Source organism: Electrophorus electricus, chromosome 4, assembly GCF_013358815.1.
Source record: "Electrophorus electricus isolate fEleEle1 chromosome 4, fEleEle1.pri, whole genome shotgun sequence".
Classification (NCBI taxonomy): domain Eukaryota; kingdom Metazoa; phylum Chordata; class Actinopteri; order Gymnotiformes; family Gymnotidae; genus Electrophorus; species Electrophorus electricus.
Genome location: NC_049538.1, coordinates 29,502,747 through 29,514,065, shown reverse-complemented (window position 1 = coordinate 29,514,065; position 11,319 = coordinate 29,502,747). Strand labels below are relative to the sequence as shown.

Sequence of the window (11,319 nt, the reverse complement as noted above, 5' to 3'; positions counted from 1 at the left end):
GCCCTCTTCCAGGAGAAACGCAGCCTGCCTGCTGACCGTGAGCCCATGGTCAAGCGCACATTTAAGACATTTGTAGAAGAGCGAGCCGACAAGTACACCATGGAGTTGCTGCTCCTGCCCAGCGCTCTGAAGGAGGAGCTTCTGGGGCTGGCGCAGAGCCCCACGCCACCAGGGGCCACTATAGACGCGGAGCAGGACCGCTCCCAGACCAGCACCCCCGTCACTGAGCTCTCCCACCGCATCCTGGGTGCCTCCTTTGAGGACAAGGTAGGGCGGCCCATGCCCGCGACCGACATGGCGGTTGTGCTGAATGGGCGGCCCTCGCACAAGCGTCGTTCGTCCGAGAGTGAGCAGCGTGACACCAAGAGGCAGTACTCTCTGGAGAGGCGGGATGAGGACCAGGAGAGGGAGGACCCCTGTGAGGCCGGCCACACCTACACCAAGACGCCCAGCAAGGCTGTGGTGGTGCTGGACTCCAGTGAGGTGTCAGACGAGGGCGAGGCGGTAAGCCCCGAGACCAACCTGCGTTGCCTGGTAAACTTCTTCAGAACCATGGGCTACCAACAGGAGGTAGTGGAGCGGGTGGTGCGGGAGACGGGCCAGACGGAGGACACCTTCTTGCTGCTGGAGCGTATCGTTGAGGAGACTCAGAGGAGCACCCAAGGAGGCCAGCGTTCATCTGCCAGCTCCGACTGTGACGACCTTTCGCCATCCGCCAACACCGTCTCCAGTTCCACCTCCGCTTGCGCCCGGCTCAAGGAGAAAGACCGGTTGCAGGGCCGAGCCCTGATGGGGAACAAGTCCCGAGAGAACAGCAGGGCAGCCAGCCGTAACGGTCTGAACCAGAAAAGCCAGACGCTCAACACTGTGGTGGACGAGAACGACGACGTGATAGAGATGGGCAGAAAGTCCCGGACGGTGGGGCCACTGGACTTCAGGTCAGACTCAAGATCTGACTACCTGTCACGGGGAGGCTCGCAGACAGTGGGGCCCGTCCGGGTGGAGGCAGTGACCATGCTCCGGGCTGCATCACAAAGCTCTCATGCTTCCGAAATGCGATCAGGCTGCTCCTACCAGACAGTTTCGGGACGTGTGCCCCTGCCCCGCACAGAACCACCAGCACACTGCAAGGCCTTGCCTCTGACAGGCGTGTCTCGGTTCCAACAGTCCCTGCGGACCCCCTATAAGCTGGTTCTGCAGGACGTACCCGGTCAGCCAGACCTCCGCCACATCGTCATAGACGGCAGCAACGTGGCCATGGCGTAAGTGGGTAGAACAGCGTTGACGTCACCAGCTTAGTCCTTCTCTGCCCTACAAGACACAGTGACAGCACCTTATTTTCACACTGTGGCTGCGGGTGTGTGTGTGTGTGTGTGTGTGTGTGTGTGTGTGTGTGAGAGAGAGATCCAATTTCGTTTTGTCTGCGCACACACGTGTGTCTGTTTGAGTATATATGACTGTAAAGGTTAGCATGCCAATTCCAGTAAGTCAATATGCATGTTTTTTAAACCCAGCTGTGTGTGTGGGCTTTGGGTTGGCTCAGGTTGTGTGGGCTCAGCCCACTCATCTTTATTCTTCCTCTTTGCGGGTTGAGGCATCTTTTACTTTTGCTGTTCCTCGGTCGCTTGGCTTCTGACTTTCTTTGCAGTGCTCTGGGTGGTTTCCTTCTGGTAATCAGTGCTGTGACGGTGGACACCAAAGTGTGATTAATAGTTTATCTGTAGGAGGATGACTTACAATGGGAACGTGTTTGAATAACAGTGAAATTTACAGTGAAACAGTAGTAATGATGTGGCTGTAGAAAGTCATTCTGAAAAAAAAAGGAGACACTGGAAAGAAAAATGAAGTGTCAGTGTTTTTTTTTTCTGGATTGATTTTGCTATGCCGCCATTTACACACCACATACCTTTGTTCTTCAGAAAAAGAAAAATTAAAAACTATAAATAGGCTGTAATAGGCTTTTCATTTCAGAAGATTGCTTGCATCCACTTCCCGGGATTGCACAGTCTGGAACACACATACTCCGCAATAATCGTGTTCACCGTGTTCAAGAAGGAGGAGTTGGAGTCCATTTTCAGAGCCTGCACTACCACCACCACGTTTCCTCTATATAAATGATTCAAATACATGACCCATATGTGATCAGCAGATGATAACTTGTTGCCATAAAGCAAGGCTCCTGAATACCTATAGCAGCTTTTGATACCTGTAGTGATGTTAGACATTATCTCTCAGGGGAAAGGGATGTGGGGGGGGGGTTATTATTATATCGTTATGCTGTTAGTTTAACCAGTGCGCATGGTCTGTTGGTGACTGGCTGTGCAGTGACTGGTTCCATTGTTGTGATGTAATATGCAAGTCTGTGCTGAAACGCTCCCTTGTAATATCGCTTGTTTGTTTCAAAATGAGGTAATTTCACCATTATGGTTCCTCGTCACAGCTTTTTTTTAAATTATTTTTAATTCTTGATACTTTAAGATAACCAGGTCAGGGAAGCAGGTGAAACTTTGCTCAAGTACATGGGTTTTTTAAAGAAATAAGGGAGAAATTAATGGGGATTTTTTTTTGCATATTTGGCTATTTGTATTTCCAGATTGGCAAGGTAATTTTACTGCAGACGTCAGCTGCGGTGGACTTAGTAACACTTCCTGTTCAGAATCACTTTCTCTTGTAAAGGGAAGTTCCCTCTGAGGACTGTGGCCCTGTGTTTGTGCTTAGATAAAGCACAGGTATGTGCTTTTGCCCACACACTCCTGTGTTAGGGGAGAATGTTTTAAATCATGGCCTTGGAGATTTGATCAGTTCTGTCTGATCCCAAATGTGGTCACAGAGACCAGTATTTACCAGGGGGGACTTTCTGTCTCTGTTCATTTGCCTATAGAATATCAAACCACACAATGTCTCTCAAACTATACAAATCGGTTGACTCCTTGTTTGAATACTATGTACATTTTTATTAGGAAATTCTGACTCTAAAATAATTCGTGGAGTAATTTTCTAATTTTTTAATCTCAGTAACCTACATGTCAAGTTGTCACCTTTTATTTTTATAACATCTTTAAAGACAAGAGGTGTCAACCAAAGTGCTGAGCAAGGAACTTGAACTCCAGTAAAAGTAAATTAGAAAATAGATCAACAGATCTTACAAACCTAGGAAGACCCTAATATAAATAAAGTAACAATAATAAAACGCAACAGACAACAAAACTAGCAGATATCTCTGCCTGGGCAAATAAATACGTTTTTATACTGGATTTAAAAATGTATATTGTAAAAATATATATTGACAATCTTATTTAAAAAAAAAAAAAAGACAGTAGAAAGCTTTTAATCTCAGCCAAGAGCGGGTGATGGTTAAAAGGTACCGATTTGAATGACACTGATTTGAATCAGTTGAATAATTGGAGATGTTTATGAAAAGCATAAACATATCGTTAGAACCTAAAACAACTACAGGACTTCATATACTGTGTAATATCTATCAGCATGTACAAGAGGTTCATTCCATCGAGGAAAAACCCTTGGCTCCAAATGCACATATGAATTTACATTTAGCTGACGCTTTTATCCAAAACGACTTATAGTCATGACTGAGTACAGCTTGAGCAATTGAGGGTTAAGGGTCTTGCTCAGGGGCCCAACAGTGGCAACTTGGCAGTGGTGGTGCTTGAACCAGCAACCTTCCAATTACAAGTCAAGCACCTTAACCTCTGAGTTGCCACTGCCTTGAAGCATGGCTGATGCGCATACGGTGCATGCATGATGCGTACGAATAGTTAAAGGAAAGCGCAAACTCTTTGTGGGTTCATTTCCTATGAAGCACACACACACACAGATAAGCGTGTACATACTTTGCCTGTACTGTAAGTGGTTGTGGGTAAGGGCCTCTGCCAGAGACTGTACATGGACATTAGTCAGTGTCCACCTCATTCACTAAGAGAGTTTTGACTGTTTCCCTCCAGACACGGGACACCATCGAATCTTCTCCTGTCGTGGGATTTGCCATCGCTGTGGAGGCCTTCTGGCGAAGGGGTCATCGAGAGATCACCGTCTTTGTACCCCAGTGGAGGCAGAAGAGAGACCCCAACATCACTGGTAAGGCCTTGGAGGTTCCTTCACTTCAGATGTGACATTTTAGTATGTCCTGGAGTTTTAAGCTGGAGCAACTGTGTATCATATTCATGTTCATACTGTATTCAAACACTTATTAATTAGCTTCCTTAAGGATGGGCAACCTGACTTCTAGGTTTTAAAGAAATGTTTCTCCTTCATCATAGAGCATACTTTCTTAATCAGCTGGTGGACCTGAGGCTACTCTCCTTCACCCCGTCTAGAGAAGTGTGCGGGCAAAGGATCAGCTCACATGATGACAGGTGCAAGCTCCAATCCCAGTGTTATTAAAGGCAGCCAGTTTATGGGCTGCTCCATCTGCAGGTTCAGTGGTAGCCCAGTGGCAAAGATACTCGATTAGTAATCAGACGGTTGTCAGTACAAACCCCATCACCGCTAAGTTGCCCTTAAATTGCATTACAGTCACAATTGTAAGTCGCTTTGGATAAAAGCATCAGCTGAATGTAAAGGATTATGGTTAAAGGACCCCACATGCAAGAAACCTTTTAAAGACTAAACCTTTCTTAAACAATCTGGGTTGTTAACCTTTCTTGACCCATTTATTCGAAGGAGTCCAACTAAACTGCATGTGATTTGCTGATAACTCAGTCAGATTCAGATTCTGAAGCATCACGTAACCGCCCCTTTAATGCACTTATACAGTGTTTGCTGCATCCTGCACCCTACAGGTTTCTCCTTCACCTGGCTGAGAAGACAGGAGGCGTGATTGTCACCAATGACAACCTGAGGGACTTTGTCACCCAGTCTGAGGCTTGGAAGAAGATCATACAGGAGAGGTTGGTCTTGCAGACATGTTTGTAGTCATGTGTTATGTACTTTATCATCGTCTTATAGACTTTTGAAATGTTTATTGTGTAAAGCACTTTGAGATTTTGTAATCAGTTGAAAGTGCTATATAGACTGTTGTTGAAGTTGTTGGTTGTTGTTAACTTTGACTGAATTTGTTCAGACTCCTGCAGTTCACCTTTGTTGAGGACCATTTTATGATCCCAGATGATCCTCTGGGAAAGCATGGACCTCATCTGGAGCAATTCTTGCGTAAAGATAGCCAGTGAGTGGTTTTTTTTTTTTGGTTTTTTGTTTGTTTGTTTGTTTTTTGTTTTGTTTTTTTTGGGTTTTTAAAGAAAGGAAGCAAATTTTAAAAATCCACTTGTGTTTGATTACAGTTAAAATTAGGGTCCATTCAAGTTACTTGCCAGCAAGCTCTGGAGGAGTGTGTGACATCCTCCTCCCTGTCTGCCCACAGCCGGAGTCCTGTCATGTGCTCTCAGAGAACAGATTTGCGCGTCAAATCCTCGGTGTATCCACAGACCATTCAGTCGGTGCCGCTCCCCTCCAGACCGGCCTCCCATTGGCCACATTCGGGCCCGCCTGACTGGCACCCACCTCGCTCGTCCCCATCTCCGCCTCCACAACGGTCACCGTTGGAAACTACAGAGTTGAAGAGGAAGTTGTACGACATCTTCCCTGACCAAAAGCAGCGCATCGATTGTATCCTTAATGACAACCCTTACATGAGGGACCTAAATGCACTATCAGGCCTCTTACTGGGCTGAACAGTTTTCTCCTGAGAGCACACATGAAAACACTGGTGGTGCATCACAGATCAGCAGTGGAAGATGGTGTCGTTATTTTGTTTTCTTCAATAAACCAATATTGAGCTGCAAAAGGTTTGTTTTAAGGACACTTCTCTCTACTACTCTGCGTTCAAGATCCCACCCTCAAACGTATAAGCACAATATGCCTTGCAGTTTAATTGAATTTGCATTGCATAAAATGTTTGAATGTTGGAAAATGTACCATCGAAGTGCCAATGTATTTGTTGTAAATATTTATTATATAAATAGCCTTCTCATAATTTTATCTATTAAAAAGTAAAAATAAAAAAAACATTGTGTTACAAGGTGTTCCAGACACAGCTGCATTTAAATTGGCTTTACTGTACTGGCTGCTGAAGGACAGAAATTTGCTGTTTGCAGTTTTTGGTTTGTTTTGCTGTTTTAACTATTGAGCCAAATGGAAGATGCGTTTTTTTCTTGGGTTTATAGGTAGATAGTAAGAGAGTAGTCTGTAGCTCAGTGAGCCCTACCGAATTGTCCTATGAGCCCCTGTATGGATCCTGGATTTGTTCACTTGGTTTCCTTCTCCATCTTTGTAATGATTCAGATGTCATGAGCGGTCAGCCCATACAAACCTGTCTGGAGACCCCCCACCCAGATGAGTCAGAGTCTTTGAAGCAGAACATACTGAATGCCTTTTGTCTTTTTTTAAAGTTCACAGAATCATCACTTCATCACAGGCACTCCCCTTTCCAAACTCTCCACTGTGAGACACAAGCCGTAATGTGAAACTGTGACTGACCTAGGTTTGTACTGCGGTGAATATGTTGACCACCAGAGGGCTGTACAGGAACCATTGGCTCTGCTATGTCTGTACTTAAATCTGAGAATGGGAGCTACTAATGTACAATTGTCTATTGGAAAAGGGGAAGGGAAAAAAAATCCATTGGAGTTTTTCATTTATTGCCACTACAATAGGACTATTGCACAACCTGTCGATGTCTTTGTTCCCATCCTGTCAATCTTGTTGCTGTCTTGGTCATGTGCAGGAGTGGGTTCTACTTTGTGAATTTGTATATGATTCTGGGGACTTGTGGGACTTGTTTGAAGTGGGAAGGCAAGCAGTGGATCCAGGTGAGCTGTGGGTATCCTCGCAGCTCTACTGCTGAATACACTGCTGGTTCATTTCAGGATAGCAGTGTTGATAAATAATAAAGTACATTTATGTGTTTCATATACAGGCTATATGAGTGTGGATTTTTCCCCCTCCCTCCTGTAAGGACGTGTAGCTAAACCACTTAGCATGTGCTGTAATGAAACACGCGCCATCTGCTTAGGTAGAAATGTACCTACACTCCCTGGGTGCCTGACCCACGCGTGCCTTTTTTTAGGTGGGTCTTTGCATACTAGCCCATCTATTAGTGTGCACGTTCATTAGCCGCACTCTACCAAGTTCATCACTGGTCCCTTTCTACCAGCAGGACATTAATGTTCAGTTAACACTGATGTGTTGGTGAGAAGTTCATTATGTGGGTTGAATGGCTTCCTCTTCCTCTCCACCCCCAACATGGTGCCAACCAGGCCAGTTATCTGTGCTCCCGTTGGGCCATCATGACGATGTGCTACATGTGTATTTGCCTTCAACCTCCTGGCTGGGTGGTGTCATGTGATGGTGGGAGAATTAGCTTGTAGGTTGAAGGTGGAGATGACTAACACTGGGAGAAAACCAGGGTAAATTTTTGAAAAAAAAATGATGCAATGTGTACTACAATAGATAGTGCAAACTCATACAGTTTCCACATTCTCATCTGTAGTATTGGTGCATTCCCTACGAGAACTTGCATGACAGATGAATGAACAAATGAATGGTAGTGAAGTGTAATATGAAGTCCCAGTTCGTGTTGGTGTTGTTATAACCCCTTTCACAAAACAGCAAATATGGATGAATGCTAGTAATTCAGGAACCTCCGAGCTTACAGAATATCGCCAGACTGGGGTACGTGATGCTGATTTTACTGGTCTTATGGGACTTGCACGTGTGCATGCATGTGTGTATGTAGTTAACGCTAAGACTTAGTCTAAAAGTGATCTCCTGACCAGTTCTATTACTGGAGGAACAGAACCCAATACTGTTTGATTAAATTTATCAGTTGTTATCTGGTTTTATTAGGTGTGATGGAGCAGGGAAATGACCACACTGGGATGAACGCCAGCCTTTTAGGAGTAGAGCTGGGCACCCCTGTTCCAGAGTAAATAAAAGTTAAGCAAATTAAATTAAAGTGCTGTGAACACATTGTAAGAGGTGCTTTGGGTCTGACAGGGTTAAACTATGTTAGAAAGTCATCAAGGAATACCAATTGACCACACGACAAAAGGTCTTGACAGGGTCACCCACAACAGGTGAAGGACTAAACAGCTGCACATACCTTAAACTTGGTTGTTGGTGCCCCCTGATGGCGGCCAATGTGTGTGAATATTTATAAATTCATATTCATATAGCCAATTTTACTGCCATCTTGTGGTTAATACAGCTCTCTCACAACCTGTATGTAATGACCGTGGGTTTTTTTTTTTTCTCCTGTTCTATGTTCCTATTTTTTCCAACCTGAAATCCTTCCATACTTTCTTCCCTCCAACATACATGAAGATCTAAATAGACACAATTATCACAAATGTTTTCATATAGTCTAATCTCAAACACCCAAAATTGCATGTTAGCGTCACAGCGTCCTTACCTGGCGTGCGTATTGGCATCACAGCGTCCTTACCTGGCGTATGTGGTTCAAATAGACTGCTCAGCTGTAGGTTGAACATACTGGCACCATGTCTACACGATGGCTGATGTCCACAGGGCTTCTCAAAAAAGTAGTTCACTGTTTTTTGGCAGCTCCTTTCTCCATTTTCAAATGCTACCATAGCAGGTTACATTTGGTCTGAGAGTGAGAACCCATCCTTAAAAACTGTTATGACACTACAGCCCTAGCATAGTGAAACAAGAAACATGGTCACGTTAATATATTTACACCTCCTGTCAAAAACATGATGTTATTGGATTTTTACATTTTTCTCTTAATAACTGGTAGAGTGATCCCTTAAAGGCAGTACCCCAGGGCTACAACTTTCACATGCTATTTAATCATTCCTTAATCATCACTTAAGTGATGTAAAGTGTTTCAGCTGGTTCAGCCATTGCATCCTGGCATATTTAAATCCACAAAGCTGACATGTTTACCATGTGTTGGTATTTTAATGTGGCCAGCTCATGATGATAGGGCAAAATATAAAAACATGTTTAGTTGAGTCATTAGTGAGAAGGACTGGGTGAGAGAGAGAGAGAGAGAGAGAGAGAGAGAGAGAGAGAGAGAGAGAGAGAGAGAGAGAGAGAGAGAGAGAGAGAGAAAGGCAATCAGGCCGTCGATTCTCCACCCCAACTCCGTCACCTTTTGTTCTCCTTCTCTTCTGAACATGGCAAAAAAATTCTGTTCTGTCCCAGGAGGAAGTCCCAGATACCATCAACATTCCAAATCAGGTCAAAATTCCCAGAAGTGCTGCAACTTCACAGTATCCCCATGGAATTTCACCTCGTCCCCATCTGCTACCCTGCTCCAGACCTCTCCTTTTTTCTGCCTGTTATTGTTTCTCTCTTCCTCTCCCTCCCTCCCTCTCACACACACACAAGTACACACCCTGTGCTGAGACCGTCTGTTTCCTCAAACACTCGGAGTGCTCCCCAATCAGACCTCTGCCACCCCTCCTGTGCCTTCTTCCTCTGGCTGGGATGACCAGTGAAGAAGCAACAGAACTCTCTCATCTTTAATTGTGAACGTGCTGATAACCATGCGTTTCATTGTGAGTGGGTCCCAAATTCTCAGCAAGTGAAGGCAACTAGAATAAAATGAGCCTACACAGAAAGCAGTATGTCTAGTCAGAAGCATAGCTTTGTTATCTGAAGACAGTAGTTGGGGTCACTATAGGTCAGGTGGCAGAGTAATTATTTAGAAAAGAGAATGTGCCTTAAATTACCCAATAATACATATCAAAAGAACTTGAGCATTAGATAGTGTTGCTGGGAAAAATTGCATTAGGCCAAAATTAGGGCGCGAACAGAAACTGTTTTATCATTTTCGCAAAAACCACGAAGCACTGATTCAGACATGAGTAAATGTAAACAAACACACACCCTCATATAAACACACGAACAATGGGGGTATGAGTGTATTTATGAGTTTGCTGATGAGACAATTGCTACAATGGAGACAGAAGTCAAGGGAATCAGTTGTGACTGTGCTGCATGCGATTAAAGGTGAGAGGTGAGCTTGCTGGGTGTTAACTAAACACACTCTTTTAACTCGTCCATGTGGTGCACTGGTAGCTCTCATGGTTCAGGGAGGGGCAACTCCCTTCCTTCCATCTGCTGCAGAGCAGCAAACAATGATGTCATTTCCTCTCTGGGTGAGCTGGCAACTTTGAAAGCTTTTTTAAAAATTTAAAAAACGAAAGAAAGTGGAGCCGATTTATCATGAAAGACGACCTACTCGTGTTTGACACTCATGTATTTGCATACACTCACATACTGTCTCGCTGGAACGGAATTATACAAAGCACTGCACTCTAAGAGCATCTACCTAAAAAGAGGGCGTAATGCTTTATGGCAGGGCCTGGAGAAATGAACTGACTCATAGTGGTTTTACAGTTCTAGCTCTGCTTTTGCACCTTGGGTCAGATTTGAACAGACATCAGACGCTGGCACGGTCAAGAAATTCAGACCTCAGCATGTGCACACAACATTTGTGTTTCAAAAGTCTCCATGCAGTTTTAGCTGACTCCGGGCGTTCACACACCATTTGCATGTGTCTCAGTGCGACAGCAGTCTAACAGACATGTTTGTTCTACCACTGAACAATGCCCAAAAATCTCCATTCTTTGTTTTTGGCATAGTTCAACATTTGTGCTGTCATAAAAACTATATGTAATACTGTCCAACATATTCTGTTGAATATCTTGGCTTGTTGATTCTTACTGCTCATGTATATTTTTATGCCTTTGTAATGAGCAAAGAGCACAGAGAACCAGGACAAGAAGCCTGGAAAGCCATCTTTAATACATTAATGCATGCATCTCGATGCATCAATTCCTTGATATAAAATCCCTTTACCTGGTGGACACTGTAAAGTACCTTTCTTATGATATTCAGTAATACTATATGTGCCATTAAGGGAATGGTATCTCAGTGGTCATTCTAGACACTCTAGTATCAGGAGTCCTCAGGCAGTAACTTATTAAAAAAACCCTAAGAAATAGATGGGTGTGAAAACGCAACTGGACAAGGAAAGGTTAATTGCACTACATAATAGACTGCTATCTGCACAAGTTCAGAGGACACTGTCAGACTGGGCCATGACTGCTTATCCAGTCCACTGCACTGCTGTGCACTGATTTATATGTCTTATTTTGCCTTGGAAAAAAAATATACTGCAACAATTCTGCTGAACTGAGTGTAATTGTGTTTATGAGTGTGCATTTGTCGTGAACTACATGCTGTACCTATCACTGGAGTCATTAGTGAACGTTTACAGTCAGGCTTATAGCGCCCCCGTTTGGACACTTTTAGAAACGTATTTAGCAGACC

General features: G+C 44.1%; 1 protein-coding gene across 1 annotated transcript in view; it reads left to right on the top strand.

Moving 5' to 3' along the window:
* The window catches only part of n4bp1 (nedd4 binding protein 1), an 11,543-nt gene extending 4,613 nt beyond the window's left edge, over positions 1-6,930 (top strand). The window contains 7 exon segments of the mRNA XM_035525624.1: positions 1-1,270; positions 3,963-4,000; positions 4,002-4,095; positions 4,256-4,373; positions 4,800-4,907; positions 5,081-5,182; positions 5,378-6,930. The exon segment at positions 1-1,270 is cut by the window's left edge and continues 216 nt beyond it. Coding sequence (XP_035381517.1) covers positions 1-1,270; positions 3,963-4,000; positions 4,002-4,095; positions 4,256-4,373; positions 4,800-4,907; positions 5,081-5,182; positions 5,378-5,687 — 2,040 coding nt within the window. The 3' untranslated portion in view covers positions 5,688-6,930.
* The last annotated feature ends 4,389 nt before the right edge of the window (positions 6,931-11,319 follow it).